At 53.3% G+C, this 17428-nt stretch overlaps 1 protein-coding gene across 3 annotated transcripts in view; it reads left to right on the top strand.

Moving 5' to 3' along the window:
* Positions 1-5687: 5687 nt before the first annotated feature.
* Positions 5688-17428, top strand: part of fgd1 (FYVE, RhoGEF and PH domain containing 1) — a 97697-nt gene continuing 85956 nt past the window's right edge. For all 3 annotated transcript variants that reach the window (XR_012770470.1, XR_012770471.1, XM_075475853.1), the window contains exon 1: positions 5688-6682. Coding sequence is in view for 1 of the 3 variants with exons in the window: in XM_075475853.1 (XP_075331968.1) it covers positions 6541-6682 (142 nt within the window). In the remaining 2 variants the exon portion in view is untranslated. The remainder of the gene's footprint in view (positions 6683-17428) is intronic.

A 17428-nucleotide genomic window follows, 5' to 3' on the forward strand; every position in this document is an offset into this window, starting at 1 on the left:
TACCAATTTTCAGTTTGATTAGATATTACTTGTCAGGCCACAAGGGGCCAACAAGACCTAGGTCTGGACCTGTTCTGGAACTGTTCTGGACCTGTTCTAGGCCTATTCTGGGCCTGTTCTGGGCCTGTTCTAGGCCTGTTCTGGGCCTGTTCTGGACCTGTTCTGGACCTGTTCTGGGCCTATTCTGAACCTGTTCTGGACCTGTTCTGGGCCTGTTCTGGACCTGTTCTGGGCCTATTCTGAACCTGTTCTGGACCTGTTCTGGGCCTATTCTGGACCTGTTCTGGGCCTGTTCTGGACCTGTTCTGGGCCTATTCTGGACCTGTTCTAGGCCTGTTCTGGACCTGTTCTGGACCTGTTCTGGACCTGTTCTGGGCCTATTCTGGACCTGTTCTGGACCTGTTCTGGGCCTATTCTGGACCTGTTCTGGGCCTATTCTGGACCTGTTCTGGGCCTATTCTGAACCTGTTCTGGACCTGTTCTGGGCCTATTCTGGACCTGTTCTAGGCCTGTTCTGGACCTGTTCTGGGCCTATTCTGAACCTGTTCTGGACCTGTCCTGGACCTGTTCTGGGCCTGTTCTAGGCCTGTTCTGGACCTGTTCTGGACCTGTTCTGGGCCTGTTCTGGACCTGTTCTGGGCCTGTTCTGGGCCTGTTCTGGGCCTATTCTGGACCTGTTCTGGGCCTGTTCTGAACCTGTTCTGGACCTGTTCTGGACCTATTCTGGACCTGTTCTGGACCTGTTCTGGGCCTATTCTGGACCTGTTCTGGGCCTATTCTGAACCTGTTCTGGACCTGTTCTGGGCCTATTCTGGACCTGTTCTAGGCCTGTTCTGGACCTGTTCTGGGCCTATTCTGAACCTGTTCTGGACCTGTCCTGGACCTGTTCTGGGCCTGTTCTAGGCCTGTTCTGGACCTGTTCTGGACCTGTTCTGGGCCTGTTCTGGACCTGTTCTGGGCCTGTTCTGGGCCTGTTCTGGGCCTGTTCTGGGCCTATTCTGGACCTGTTCTGGACCTGTTCTAGGCCTGTTCTGGGCCTATTCTGGACCTGTTCTGGACCTGTTCTGGACCTGTTCTAGGCCTATTCTGGGCCTGTTCTGGACCTGTTCTGGACCTGTTCTGGGCCTGTTCTGGACCTGTTCTGGACCTGTTCTGGGCCTATTCTGGACCTGTTCTGGACCTGTTCTAGGCCTATTATGGACCTGTTCTGGACCTGTTCTGGACCTGTTCTGGACCTGTTCTGGGCCTGTTCTGGACCTGTTCTGGACCTGTTCTAGGCCTATTCTGGACCTGTTCTAGGCCTGTTCTGGGCCTATTCTGGACCTGTTCTAGGCCTGTTCTGGACCTGTTCTGGGCCTATTCTGGACCTGTTCTGGACCTGTTCTGGACCTGTTCTAGGCCTGTTCTGGACCTGTTCTGGGCCTATTCTGGACCTGTTCTAGGCCTGTTCTGGACCTGTTCTGGACCTGTTCTGGGCCTATTCTGGACCTGTTCTAGGCCTGTTCTGGACCTGTTCTAGGCCTGTTCTGGACCTATTCTGGACCTGTTCTGGACCTGTTCTGGACCTGTTCTAGGCCTGTTCTGGACCTTTTCTGGACCTGTTCTGGACCTGTTCTAGGCCTGTTCTGGACCTGTTCTAGGCCTGTTCTGGACCTGTTCTGGACCTGTTCTGGACCTTTTCTGGACCTGTTCTGGACCTGTTCTAGGCCTGTTCTGGACCTGTTCTAGGCCTGTTCTGGACCTGTTCTGAACCTGTTCTGGACCTGTTCTGGACCTGTTCTGGGCCTATTCTGGACCTGTTCTAGGCCTGTTCTGGACCTGTTCTAGGCCTGTTCTGGACCTGTTCTGGGCCTATTCTGAACCTGTTCTGGACCTGTTCTGGGCCTATTCTGAACCTGTTCTGGACCTGTTCTGGGCCTATTCTGGACCTGTTCTAGGCCTGTTCTGGGCCTTTTCTGGACCTGTTCTGGGCCTGTTCTGGACCTGTTCTGGACCTGTTCTGGGCCTGTTCTGGGCCTATTCTGGACCTGTTCTGGGCCTGTTCTGGACCTGTTCTGGGCCTGTTCTGGACCTGTTCTGGGCCTATTCTGGACCTGTTCTAGGCCTGTTCTGGACCTGTTCTGGACCTGTTCTAGGCCTGTTCTGGACCTGTTCTGGGCCTATTCTGGACCTGTTCTGGACCTGTTCTGGGCCTGTTCTGGACCTGTTCTGGGCCTGTTCTGGACCTGTTCTGGACCTGTTCTAGGCCTGTTCTGGGCCTATTCTGGACCTGTTCTGGACCTGTTCTAGGCCTATTCTGGACCTGTTCTAGGCCTGTTCTGGACCTGTTCTGGACCTGTTCTGGACCTGTTCTGGACCTGTTCTAGGCCTGTTCTGGGCCTGTTCTGGACCTGTTCTGGGCCTATTCTGAACCTGTTCTGGACCTGTTCTGGGCCTATTCTGGACCTGTTCTAGGCCTGTTCTGGACCTGTTCTGGGGCTATTCTGAACCTGTTCTGGACCTGTCCTGGACCTGTTCTGGGCCTGTTCTGGGCCTGTTCTGGACCTGTTCTGGGCCTGTTCTGGGCCTGTTCTGGGCCTATTCTGGACCTGTTCTGGACCTGTTCTAGGCCTGTTCTGGGCCTATTCTGGACCTGTTCTGGACCTGTTCTGGACCTGTTCTGGACCTGTTCTAGGCCTATTCTGGGCCTGTTCTAGGCCTATTCTGGGCCTGTTCTGGACCTGTTCTGGACCTGTTCTGGGCCTGTTCTGGACCTGTTCTGGGCCTGTTCTGGACCTGTTCTGGGCCTATTCTGAACCTGTTCTGGACCTGTTCTGGGCCTATTCTGGACCTGTTCTAGGCCTGTTCTGGACCTGTTCTGGGCCTATTCTGAACCTGTTCTGGACCTGTCCTGGACCTGTTCTGGGCCTGTTCTGGGCCTGTTCTGGACCTGTTCTGGGCCTGTTCTGGGCCTGTTCTGGGCCTATTCTGGACCTGTTCTGGACCTGTTCTAGGCCTGTTCTGGGCCTATTCTGGACCTGTTCTGGACCTGTTCTGGACCTGTTCTGGACCTGTTCTAGGCCTATTCTGGGCCTGTTCTGGACCTGTTCTGGACCTGTTCTGGGCCTGTTCTGGACCTGTTCTGGACCTGTTCTGGGCCTATTCTGGACCTGTTCTGGACCTGTTCTAGGCCTATTATGGACCTGTTCTAGGCCTGTTCTGGACCTGTTCTGGACCTGTTCTGGACCTGTTCTGGGCCTGTTCTGGACCTGTTCTGGACCTATTCTGGACCTGTTCTAGGCCTGTTCTGGACCTGTTCTGGGCCTATTCTGGACCTGTTCTGGACCTGTTCTGGACCTGTTCTAGGCCTGTTCTGGACCTGTTCTAGGCCTGTTCTGGGCCTATTCTGGACCTGTTCTGGGCCTATTCTGGACCTGTTCTGGACCTGTTCTAGGCCTATTCTGGACCTGTTCTAGGCCTGTTCTGGGCCTATTCTGGACCTGTTCTGGGCCTATTCTGGACCTGTTCTAGGCCTGTTCTGGATCTGTTCTGTGCCTATTCTGGACCTGTTCTGGACCTGTTCTGGACCTGTTCTAGGCCTGTTCTGGACCTGTTCTGGGCCTGTTCTGGACCTATTCTGGACCTGTTCTGGACCTGTTCTGGACCTGTTCTGGACCTGTTCTAGGCCTGTTCTGGACCTGTTCTGGACCTGTTCTGGGCCTATTCTGGACCTGTTCTAGGCCTGTTCTGGACCTGATCTGGACCTGTTCTGGACCTATTCTGGACCTGTTCTGGACCTGTTCTGGACCTGTTCTGGACCTGTTCTAGGCCTGTTCTGACCTGTTCTGGACCTGTTCTGGGCCTATTCTGGACCTGTTCTAGGCCTGTTCTGGACCTGTTCTGGACCTGTTCTGGGCCTATTCTGGACCTGTTCTAGGCCTGTTCTGGACCTGTTCTAGGCCTGTTCTGGACCTATTCTGGACCTGTTCTGGACCTGTTCTGGACCTGTTCTGGACCTGTTCTAGGCCTGTTCTGGACCTTTTCTGGACCTGTTCTGGACCTGTTCTAGGCCTGTTCTGGACCTGTTCTGGACCTGTTCTGGACCTTTTCTGGACCTGTTCTGGACCTGTTCTAGGCCTGTTCTGGACCTGTTCTAGGCCTGTTCTGGACCTGTTCTGAACCTGTTCTGGACCTGTTCTGGACCTGTTCTGGGCCTATTCTGGACCTGTTCTAGGCCTGTTCTGGACCTGTTCTAGGCCTGTTCTGGGCCTATTCTGGACCTGTTCTAGGCCTGTCTGGACCTGTTCTGGGCCTATTCTGAACCTGTTCTGGACCTGTTCTGGGCCTATTCTGAACCTGTTCTGGACCTGTTCTGGGCCTATTCTGGACCTGTTCTAGGCCTGTTCTGGGCCTTTTCTGGACCTGTTCTGGGCCTGTTCTGGACCTGTTCTGGACCTGTTCTGGGCCTGTTCTGGGCCTGTTCTGGGCCTGTTCTGGGCCTATTCTGGACCTGTTCTGGGCCTGTTCTGGACCTGTTCTGGGCCTGTTCTGGACCTGTTCTGGGCCTATTCTGGACCTGTTCTAGGCCTGTTCTGGACCTGTTCTGGACCTGTTCTGGACCTGTTCTAGGCCTGTTCTGGACCTGTTCTGGGCCTATTCTGGACCTGTTCTGGACCTGTTCTGGGCCTATTCTGGACCTGTTCTAGGCCTGTTCTGGACCTGTTCTGGGCCTATTCTGAACCTGTTCTGGACCTGTTCTGGGCCTATTCTGGACCTGTTCTGGGCCTATTCTGGACCTGTTCTAGGCCTGTTCTGGGCCTATTCTGGACCTGTTCTGGACCTATTCTGGACCTGTTCTGGGCCTATTCTGAACCTGTTCTGGACCTGTTCTGGGCCTATTCTGGACCTGTTCTAGGCCTGTTCTGGGCCTTTTCTGGACCTGTTCTGGGCCTGTTCTGGACCTGTTCTGGACCTGTTCTGGTCCTGTTCTGGGCCTATTCTGGACCTGTTCTGGGCCTGTTCTGGACCTGTTCTGGGCCTGTTCTGGACCTGTTCTGGGCCTATTCTGGACCTGTTCTAGGCCTGTTCTGGACCTGTTCTGGACCTGTTCTGGACCTGTTCTAGGCCTGTTCTGGACCTGTTCTGGGCCTATTCTGGACCTGTTCTGGACCTGTTCTGGGCCTATTCTGGACCTGTTCTAGGCCTGTTCTGGACCTGTTCTGGGCCTATTCTGAACCTGTTCTGGACCTGTTCTGGGCCTATTCTGGACCTGTTCTGGGCCTATTCTGGACCTGTTCTAGGCCTGTTCTGGGCCTATTCTGGACCTGTTCTGGACCTATTCTGGACCTGTTCTGGGCCTATTCTGGACCTGTTCTGGACCTGTTCTGGAAGAACAACCCAACATAAAGAACCTGTCAGCAGATTCTTCAACATTTCAGAGTTTCCCACCCAGACTGAGCAGCTGCGCCCCCTGGTGGCTTCTCTTAAACTCTCAAAGTTTCAATCTGCTGGAAAAACTTCTGCTGGAATGTTTCTTTTCAGTTTTCCTTCTGCTGAAAAAAAACAGAAGAAAATGAGAACCAGACGGCGGAGAGGAGCCGGAGGGAGGAGGGGAGCTGCTCTGGAGCTGCTCTGGGATCAGATGTCCGGCGGAGGAGGAGCTGTGGTGTCGGGCTGCTGCTCGGATCAGACTCTCACACAAAGCTGCCGAGCGGCCAGCGAGCTGCGAGCGAGCGTCTGTTCGGACAAACCGAGGCTGGAATAACCAGGAAAACTCAGAGGGAGCCGAGCCGAGCAGCACAGGAGGAAGAGGCGGAGCCGGGAGCGGCGCCGAGCAGAGGCGCCGAGCTGAGGCGCCGAGCTGAGGCTCCGAGCAGAGCTGAGTCGGCACATTCATCAAGGAAGCTGCAGCCAGACGGGTTCTGATCCCAGTCCGAGGGAAGACCGGGTCTGCGTCACTTTAACGGGTTCTTCTGCTCGGTTCTGATGGAGAGTCGGTCCGGTTCCTGAAACAGTGACAGAACCAAGGAGAGATGGGAGACGGGGAGGGAGGGAGACGGCCCTGAACTCCACATGAACCGTCACAGACGGAACCAACCGGGGCGGAACCAGGAGAGACCGGACCAGGAGAGACCGGACCGTCAGAGCCACGAGAGACCGGACCGTCAGAGCCAGGAGAGACCGGACCGTCAGAGCCAGGAGAGACCGGACCGTCAGAGCCAGGAGAGACCGGAGAGACCGGACCAGGAGAGACCGGACCGTCAGAGCCAGGAGAGACCGGACCGTCAGAGCCAGGAGAGACCGGAGAGACCGGACCAGGAGAGACCGGACCGTCAGAGCCAGGAGACACCGGACCGTCAGAGCCAGGAGAGACCGGAGAGACCGGACCAGGAGAGACCGGACCGTCAGAGCCAGAGCCCAGCAGAATGTTTCTCTTTGGGTTTCTCTGGAACTGAGTCAGAACCAGCTGGAGCTTTAACAAGAAGAGCCACATTTAGAGGATGACCTCCGACCTCTGACCTCTGAGCTCAGGTGGACTGACGTACCTGAGCAGGTGTCGGGATGCAGCTGAACCGCCCGCGCAGCGCCCTGCTCGGGTTCAGCCTCCCTCCTGCTCCGCCCTCCTTCTCCAGTCAGTTCGGCACCATGAGGTTCTCCTACCACCTGCACACGGCCGCCGAGCTCAGCGCCACCGGCAGGACAGGTGAGTCCACCGGCAGGACAGGTGAGTCCACCGGCAGGACAGGTGAGTCCACCTGCAGGACAGGTGAGTCCACCGGCAGGACAGGTGAGTCCACCGGCAGGACAGGTGAGTCCACCGGCAGGACAGGTGAGTCCACCTGCAGGACAGGTGAGTCCACCGGCAGGACAGGTGAGTCCACTGGTTCTGGGCCTCACTGGGTCTTTGGTTCTGGGCCACACTGGGTCTTTGGTATTGGGCCTCACTGGGTCTTTGGTTCTGTTTTCCAGTGGGTCTTTGGTTCTGGGCCTCACTGGGTCTTTGGTTCTGGGCCTCACTGGGTCTTTGGTTCTGGGCCTCACTGGGTCTTTGGTTCTGGTTTCCAGTGGGTCTTTGGTTCTGGGCCTCACTGGGTCTTTGGTTCTGGGCCTCACTGGGTCTTTGGTTCTGGGCCACACTGGGTCTTTGGTATTGGGCCTCACTGGGTCTTTGGTTCTGGTTTCCAGTGGGTCTTTGGTTCTGGGCCACACTGGGTCTTTGGTTCTGTTTTCCAGTGGGTCTTTGGTTCTGGGCCTCACTGGGTCTTTGGTTCTGGGCCTCACTGGGTCTTTGGTTCTGGGCCTCACTGGGTCTTTGGTTCTGGTTTCCAGTGGGTCTTTGGTTCTGGGCCTCACTGGGTCTTTGGTTCTGGTTTCCAGTGACAGAACAAAGATTCGCTGCTTTAAGGTCTCATTCCTTCTTTTTCTCTGTTTTGTATAAAATGTAAATTAACGGTTCTAAAATCTTTAAAAATCTGAACGTGTTTTAAAACCTTTGATAAAAGAATCTCTCAGATGGCTTTCAGGAGACATGAAGCTTCAGATCAGAACCGGAACCAAAATGAAGCCAGGTATCAGAACCTGGACGGTGCTGGTTAGCTTAGCTTAGCATAAGGATCTGGATCACAGTCATCTGGATGTTTTTAGTGAAGCTGGAGCAGCGTCTCATGCCCCCCCGGACCCATTCCACCCGGACCCATCCCACCCGGACCCATTCCTCCCGGACCCATCCCACCAGGACCCATCCCACCAGGACCCATCCCCCCGGACCGATCCACCCGGACCCATCCCACCCGGACCCATTCCTCCCGGACCCATCCCACCAGGACCCATCCCCCCGGACCGATCCCACCAGGACCCATCCCCCCGGACCCATCCCACCAGGACCCATCCCCCCGGACCCATCCCACCCGGACCAATCCTCCCGGACCCATCCCACCCGGACCCATTCCTCCCGGACCCATCCCACCAGGACCCATCCCCCCGGACCCATCCCACCAGGACCCATCCCACCAGGACCCATCCCCCGGACCCATCCCACCAGGACCCATCCCCCCGGACCGATCCACCCGGACCCATCCCACCCGGACCCATCCCACCCGGACCCATCCCACCCAGACCCATCCCACCCGGACCCATCCCACCCAGACCCATCCACCCGGACCCATCCCACCCGGACCCATCCCACCCGGACCCATCCCCCCGGACCCATCCCACCCGGACCCATCCCCCCGGACCCATCCCACCCGGACCCATCCCACCCAGACCCATCCCACCAGGACCCATTCCACCCGGACCCATCCCCCCGGACCCATTCCACCCGGACCCATCCCCCCGGACCCATCCCACCCAGACCCATCCCCCCGGACCCATCCCACCCAGACCCATCCCACCCGGACCCATCCCACCCGGACCCATTCCACCCGGACCCATCCCCCCGGACCCATTCCACCCGGACCCATCCCCCCGGACCCATCCCACCCAGACCCATCCCACCCGGACCCATCCCACCCGGACCCATCCCCCCGGACCCATCCCACCAGGACCCATTCCCCCTGGACCCATTCCTCCCGGACCCATCCCACCCGGACCCATTCCCCCCGGACCGATCCACCCGGACCCATCCCACCCGGACCCATCCTCCCGGACCCATTCCCCCCGGACCCATCCCACCCAGACCCATCCCACCCAGACCCATCCCACCCGGACCCATCCCACCCGGACCCATCCCACCCGGACCCATCCACCCGGACCCATCCCACCCGGACCCATCCCACCCGGACCCATCCACCCGGACCCATCCCACCCAGACCCATCCCCCCGGACCCATCCCACCCGGACCCATCCCCCCGGACCCATCCCACCCGGACCCATCCCACCCGGACCCATCCCACCCGGACCCATCCCACCCGGACCCATCCACCCGGACCCATCCCACCCGGACCCATCCCACCCGGACCCATCCACCCGGACCCATCCCACCCAGACCCATCCCACCCAGACCCATCCCCCCGGACCCATCCCACCCGGACCCATCCCACCCGGACCCATCCCCCCGGACCCATCCCACCCGGACCCATCCCACCCGGACCCATCCCACCAGGACCCATTCCACCCGGACCCATCCCCCAGGACCCATCCCACCCGGACCCATCCCACCCGGACCCATTCCACCCGGACCCATCCACCCGGACCCATCCCCCCGGACCCATCCCACCCAGACCCATCCCACCCGGACCCATCCCACCCGGACCCATCCCCCCGTACCCATCCCCCCGTACCCATCCACCCAGACCCATCCCCCCGGGCCCATCCCACCCGGACCCATCCCCCCGGACCCATTCCTCCCGGACCCATCCCACCCGGACCCATTCCCCCCGGACCCATTCCACCCGGACCCATCCCACCCGGACCCATTCCACCCGGACCCATCCCACCCGGACCCATCCTCCCGGACCCATTCCCCCCGGACCCATCCCACCCGGACCCATTCCACCCGGACCCATTCCACCCGGACCCATCCCACCCGGACCCATCCCCCCGTACCCATCCACCCAGACCCATCCCCCCGGACCCATTCCACCCGGACCCATCCACCCAGACCCATCCCCCCGGACCCATTCCACCCGGACCCATCCCCCCGGACCCATCCCCCCGTACCCATCCCCCCGTACCCATCCACCCAGACCCATCCCCCCGTACCCATCCCACCCGGACCCATCCCCCCGTACCCATCCCCCCGTACCCATCCACCCAGACCCATCCCCCCGGGCCCATCCCACCCGGACCCATCCCACCCGGACCCATCCCCCCGTACCCATCCCACCCGGACCCATCCCACCCGGACCCATCCCCCCGTACCCATCCCACCCGGACCCATCCCCCCGTACCCATCCACCCAGACCCATCCCCCCGGGCCCATCCCACCCGGACCCATCCTCCCGGACCCATCCCACCCGGACCCATCCCCCCGGACCCATTCCTCCCGGACCCATCCCACCCGGACCCATCCTCCCGGACCCATCCCACCCGTACCCATCCCCCCTCCCCCGGGACTCTGAGCAGCAGATATGGATGAAGAGCCGGAGGTTAAAAATAGTCTTTCAGCTGCTGCCCAGGAAGATAAACTCCTGCTGGAACATCAGCCTCTGTGGGGACCGCGGTCAGTTTCAGACGCTGAGAGGTCAAAGAGTCCAATAAAAACCTGCTGCTGTCTGTTCCAGTCTGAAACTCCAGATGTTCAATAAATCTGCTCCAGAAACAGCTGCAGAGGCTTCATCTGAAGGTTCTGATCCTGTTGTTACAGGAAGCTGATCTCACGTATCAGAGATAATGTAGAATATTACTTTATTATCAGAGTCTTTTCTCTCATTAAGGAAGCATCGGGGCTCCTTTCCTTCATCAGCTCTGATCATGGCTGCTGCTCACACACTTCCAGCTCATTTCACTCAGCTGGAAAGGTTCTGAACGCACTGTTGGACCGGGCCCCGAAGGTTCTGAACGATCTGTTGGACCGGGCCCCGAAGGGTCTGAACGCACTGTTGGACCGGGCCCCGAAGGGTCTGAACGCACTGTTGGACCAGGCCCCGAAGGTTCTGAACGATCTGTTGGACCGGGCCCCGAAGGGTCTGAACGCACTGTTGGACCGGGCCCCGAAGGTTCTGAACGCACTGTTGGACCGAGCCCCGAAGGTTCTGAACGATCTGTTGGACCGGGCTTAGAAGGGGCTCATCAGCTCGAAGAAGACATCCTCTATTAAACTGAGCATGTCGGAGTATGTCGGAGTATGTCGGATTATGTCGGAGCATAACGGAGTATATCGGAGTATGTGGGAGTATGTGGGAGTATATCGGAGCATATCGGAGTATGTGGGAGTATGTGGGAGTATATCGGAGCATATCGGAGTATATCGGAGTATGTGGGAGTATGTGGGAGTATATCGGAGCATATCGGAGTATATCGGAGTATATCGGAGTATATCGGAGTATGTGGGAGTATATCGGAGTATATCGGAGCATATCGGAGTATGTGGGAGTATAACGGAGTATATCGGAGTATATCGGAGTATGTGGGAGTATAACGGAGTATATCGGAGCATATAGGAGTATGTGGGAGTATGTCGGAGCATATCGGAGTATGTCAGAGTATGTCGGAGTATGTCGGAGTATAACGGAGTATAACGGAGTATATCGGAGTATGTCGGAGTATGTCGGAGTATGTCGGAGTATAACGGAGTATAACGGAGTATATGTCGGAGTATATGTCGGAGTATATCAGAGCATATCGGAGTATGTCGGAGTATATCGGAGTATATCGGAGTATATCGGAGTATATCAGAGCATATCAGAGCACGTCGGAGTACATCGGAGTATGTCGGAGTATGTCGGAGTATAACGGAGTATATATCGGAGTATGTCGGAGTATATTGGAGCATATCGGAGTATGTCAGAGTATGTCGGAGTATAACGGAGTATATATCGGCGTATGTCAGAGTATATCGGAGTATGTCGGAATATGTCGGAGCATATCGGAGCATGTCGGAGTATATCGGAGTATATATATCGGCGTATGTCAGAGTATATCGGAGTATAACGGAGTATAACGGAGTATATCGGAGTATGTCGGAGTATGTCGGAGTATAACGGAGTATAACGGAGTATGTCGGAGTATGTCGGAACATATCGGAGCATGTCGGAGTATATCGGAGTATGTCGGAGCATATCGGAGCATGTCGGAGTATATCGGAGTATAATGGAGCATATCGGAGCATGTCGTAGTATATCGGAGTATATCGGAGCATATCGGAGCATGTCGGAGTATATCGGAGTATATCGGAGTATGTCGGAGTATGTCGGAGTATAACGGAGTATATATCAGAGTATGTCGGAGTATATTGGAGCATATCGGAGTATGTCGGAGTATGTCGGAGTATAACGGAGTATATATCGGCGTATGTCAGAGTATATCGGAGTATGTCGGAATATGTCGGAGCTTATCGGAGTATGTCGGAGCATATTGGAGCATGTCGGAGTATATCGGAGTAAATCGGAGCATATCGGAGCATGTCGGAGTATATCGGAGTATATTGGAGTATGTCGGAGTATAACGGAGTATATCGGAGCATATAGGAGTATGTGGGAGTATAACGGAGTATATCGGAGCATATAGGAGTATGTGGGAGTATAACGGAGTATATCGGAGTATATCGGAGTATGTCGGAGTATAACGGAGTATATCGGAGCATATAGGAGTATGTGGGAGTATATCGGAGTATATCGGAGTATGTCGGAGTATAACGGAGTATATCGGAGCATATAGGAGTATGTGGGAGTATGTCGGAGTATATCGGAGTATATCGGAGTATGTCGGAGTATAACGGAGTATATCGGAGCATATAGGAGTATGTGGGAGTATGTCGGAGTATATCGGAGTATATCGGAGTATATCGGAGTATGTCGGAGTATGTCGGAGTATAACAGAATATATATCGGAGCATATAGGAGTATGTGGGAGTATGTCGGAGTATATCGGAGCATGTCGGAGTATATCGGAGTATATCGGAGTATGTCGGAGTATAACGGAGTATATCGGAGCATATAGGAGTATGTGGGAGTATAACGGAGTATATCGGAGTATATCGGAGTATGTCGGAGTATAACGGAGTATATCGGAGCATATAGGAGTATGTGGGAGTATGTCGGAGTATATCGGAGTATATCGGAGTATATCGGAGTATGTCGGAGTATATCGGAGCATATCGGAGCATGTCGGAGTATATTGGAGTATATATCGGAGTATGTCGGAGTATGTCGGAGTATAACGGAGTATAACGGAGTATATCGGAGCATATCGGAGCATGTCGGAGTATATTGGAGTATATATCGGAGTATGTCGGAGTATATTGGAGTATATATCGGAGCATGTCGGAGTATATTGGAGTATATATCGGAGTATGTCGGAGTATATCGGAGCATATCGGAGCATGTCGGAGTATATTGGAGTATATATCGGAGTATGTCGGAGTATATCGGAGCATATCGGAGCATATCGGAGTATGTGGGAGTATATCGGAGGATGTCGGAGTATGTTGGAGCATATTGGAGCACGTCGGAGTATATCGGAGTATAACGGAGTATATCGGAGTATGTCGGAGTATAACGGAGTATATATCGGAGTATGTCGGAGTATATCGGAGTATATCGGAGCATATCGGAGCATGTCGGAGTATGTCGGAGTATAACGGAGTATATCGGAGTATGTCGGAGTATAACGGAGTATATATCGGAGTATGTCGGAGTATATCGGAGTATGTCGGAGCATATCGGAGTATGTCAGAGTATGTCGGAGTATATATCGGCATATGTCAGAGTATATCGGAGTATGTCGGAGTATAGCGGAGTATGTCGGAGCATATCGGAGCATGTCGGAGTATATCGGAGCATATCGGAGCATGTTGGAGTATATCGGAGTATATCGGAGTATATCGGAGCATGACGGAGTATGTCGGAGTATAACGGAGTATGTCGGAGTATAACGGAGTATATATCGGAGTATGTCAGAGTATATCGGAGTATATCGGAGCATATCGGAGTATGTCAGAGTATGTCGGAGTATAACGGAGTATATATCGGCGTATGTCAGAGTATATCGGAGTATGTCGGAATATGCCGGAGTATATCGGAGCATGTCGGAGTATGTCGGAGTATAACGGAGCATATATCGGAGTATATCGGAGTATATATCGGAGTATGTTGGAGTATGTCGGAGCATGTCGGAGTATAACGGAGTATAACGGAGCATATATCGGAGCATGTCGGAGTATAACGGAGTATATATCGGAGTATGTCGGAGCATATCGGAGTATGTCGGAGTACGTCGGAGTATAACCGAGTATAACGGAGTATATATCGGAGTATGTTGGAGTATGTCGGAGTATAACGGAGTATATATCGGAGTATGTCGGAGCATGTCGGAGTATGTCGGAGTATAACGGAGTATATATCGGAGTATGTCGGAGCATATCGGAGTGTGTCGGATTACGTCGGAGTATAACGGAGTATATATCGGAGTATGTCGGAGTATGTCGGAGCATGTCGGAGTATAACGGAGTATATATCGGAGTATGTCGGAGTATGTCGGAGTATGTCGGAGTATATATCGGAGTATGTCGGAGTATATGTCGGAGTATGTCGGAGTATATATCGGAGTATGTCGGAGCATATCGGAGCATGTCGGAGTATGTCGGAGTACATATCGGAGTATGTCGGAGTATATCGGAGCATGTCGGAGCATATCGGAGTATGTCGGAGTATGTCGGAGTATAACGGAGTATGTCGGAGTATATCGGAGCATGTCGGAGTATGTCGGAGTATATATCGGAGTATGTCGGAGTATGTCGAAGCATGTCGGAGTATATATCGGAGTATGTCGGAGTATGTCGAAGCATGTCGGAGTATATATCGGAGTATGTCGGAGTATGTCGAAGCATGTCGGAGTATAACGGAGTATATATCGGAGTATGTCGGAGTATATCGGAGCATGTCGGAGCATATCGGAGTATGTCGGAGTATGTCGGAGTATAACGGAGTATATATCGGAGTATGTCGGAGTATATCGGAGCATGTCGGAGTATGTCGGAGTATATATCGGAGTATGTCGGAGTTTATATCGGAGTATGTCGGAGCATATCGGAGCATGTCGGAGTATGTCGGAGTATATATCGGAGTATGTCGGAGTATGTCGAAGCATGTCGGAGTATAACGGAGTATATATCGGAGTATGTCGGAGTATATCGGAGCATGTCGGAGCATATCGGAGTATGTCGGAGTATGTCGGAGTATAACGGAGTATATATCGGAGTATGTCGGAGTATATCGGAGCATGTCGGAGTATGTCGGAGTATATATCGGAGTATGTCGGAGTTTATATCGGAGCATGTCGGAGCATATCGGAGTATGTCGGAGTATAACGGAGTATATATCGGAGTATGTCGGAGTATATCGGAGCATGTCGGAGTATGTCGGAGTATAACGGAGTATATATCGGAGTATGTCGGAGTATATCGGAGCATGTTGGAGTATAACGGAGTATATATCGGAGTATGTCGGAGTATGTCGGAGTATGTCGGAGTATATATCGGAGTATGTCGGAGTATATGTCGGAGTATGTCGGAGTATATATCGGAGTATGTCGGAGCATATCGGAGCATGTCGGAGTATGTCGGAGTATATATCGGAGTATGTCGGAGCATGTCGAAGCATGTCGGAGTATAACGGAGTATATATCGGAGTATGTCGGAGTATATCGGAGCATGTCGGAGCATATCGGAGTATGTCGGAGTATGTCGGAGTATAACGGAGTATATATCGGAGTATGTCGGAGTATATCGGAGCATGTCGGAGTATGTCGGAGTATATATCGGAGTATGTCGGAGTATGTCGAAGCATGTCGGAGTATATATCGGAGTATGTCGGAGTATGTCGAAGCATGTCGGAGTATATATCGGAGTATGTCGGAGTATGTCGAAGCATGTCGGAGTATAACGGAGTATATATCGGAGTATGTCGGAGTATATCGGAGCATGTCGGAGCATATCGGAGTATGTCGGAGTATGTCGGAGTATAACGGAGTATATATCGGAGTATGTCGGAGTATATCGGAGCATGTCGGAGTATGTCGGAGTATATATCGGAGTATGTCGGAGTTTATATCGGAGTATGTCGGAGCATATCGGAGCATGTCGGAGTATGTCGGAGTATATATCGGAGTATGTCGGAGTATGTCGAAGCATGTCGGAGTATAACGGAGTATATATCGGAGTATGTCGGAGTATATCGGAGCATGTCGGAGCATATCGGAGTATGTCGGAGTATGTCGGAGTATAACGGAGTATATATCGGAGTATGTCGGAGTATATCGGAGCATGTCGGAGTATGTCGGAGTATATATCGGAGTATGTCGGAGTTTATATCGGAGCATGTCGGAGCATATCGGAGTATGTCGGAGTATGTCGGAGTATAACGGAGTATATATCGGAGTATGTCGGAGTATATCGGAGCATGTCGGAGTATGTCGGAGTATAACGGAGTATATATCGGAGTATGTCGGAGTATGTCGGAACATATCGGAGCATGTCGGAGTATATCGGAGTATGTCGGAGCATATCGGAGCATGTCGGAGTATATCGGAGTATAATGGAGCATATCGGAGCATGTCGTAGTATATCGGAGTATATCGGAGCATATCGGAGCATGTCGGAGTATATCGGAGTATATCGGAGTATGTCGGAGTATGTCGGAGTATAACGGAGTATATATCAGAGTATGTCGGAGTATATTGGAGCATATCGGAGTATGTCGGAGTATGTCGGAGTATAACGGAGTATATATCGGCGTATGTCAGAGTATATCGGAGTATGTCGGAATATGTCGGAGCTTATCGGAGTATGTCGGAGCATATTGGAGCATGTCGGAGTATATCGGAGTAAATCGGAGCATATTGGAGCATGTCGGAGTATATCGGAGTATATTGGAGTATGTCGGAGTATAACGGAGTATATCGGAGCATATAGGAGTATGTGGGAGTATAACGGAGTATATCGGAGCATATAGGAGTATGTGGGAGTATAACGGAGTATATCGGAGTATATCGGAGTATGTCGGAGTATAACGGAGTATATCGGAGCATATAGGAGTATGTGGGAGTATGTCGGAGTATATCGGAGTATATCGGAGTATGTCGGAGTATAACGGAGTATATCGGAGCATATAGGAGTATGTGGGAGTATGTCGGAGTATATCGGAGTATGTCGGAGTATATCGGAGTATGTCGGAGTATGTCGGAGTATAACAGAATATATATCGGAGCATATAGGAGTATGTGGGAGTATGTCGGAGTATATCGGAGCATGTCGGAGTATATCGGAGTATATCGGAGTATGTCGGAGTATAACGGAGTATATCGGAGCATATAGGAGTATGTGGGAGTATAACGGAGTATATCGGAGTATATCGGAGTATGTCGGAGTATAACGGAGTATATCGGAGCATATAGGAGTATGTGGGAGTATGTCGGAGTATATCGGAGTATATCGGAGTATATCGGAGTATGTCGGAGTATATCGGAGCATATCGGAGCATGTCGGAGTATATTGGAGTATATATCGGAGTATGTCGGAGTATGTCGGAGTATAACGGAGTATAACGGAGTATATCGGAGCATATCGGAGCATGTCGGAGTATATTGGAGTATATATCGGAGTATGTCGGAGTATATTGGAGTATATATCGGAGCATGTCGGAGTATATTGGAGTATATATCGGAGTATGTCGGAGTATATCGGAGCATATCGGAGCATGTCGGAGTATATTGGAGTATATATCGGAGTATGTCGGAGTATATCGGAGCATATCGGAGCATATCGGAGTATGTGGGAGTATATCGGAGTATGTCG

The sequence above is a fragment of the Odontesthes bonariensis genome, chromosome 10 (genome assembly GCF_027942865.1).
Source record: "Odontesthes bonariensis isolate fOdoBon6 chromosome 10, fOdoBon6.hap1, whole genome shotgun sequence".
Classification (NCBI taxonomy): domain Eukaryota; kingdom Metazoa; phylum Chordata; class Actinopteri; order Atheriniformes; family Atherinopsidae; genus Odontesthes; species Odontesthes bonariensis.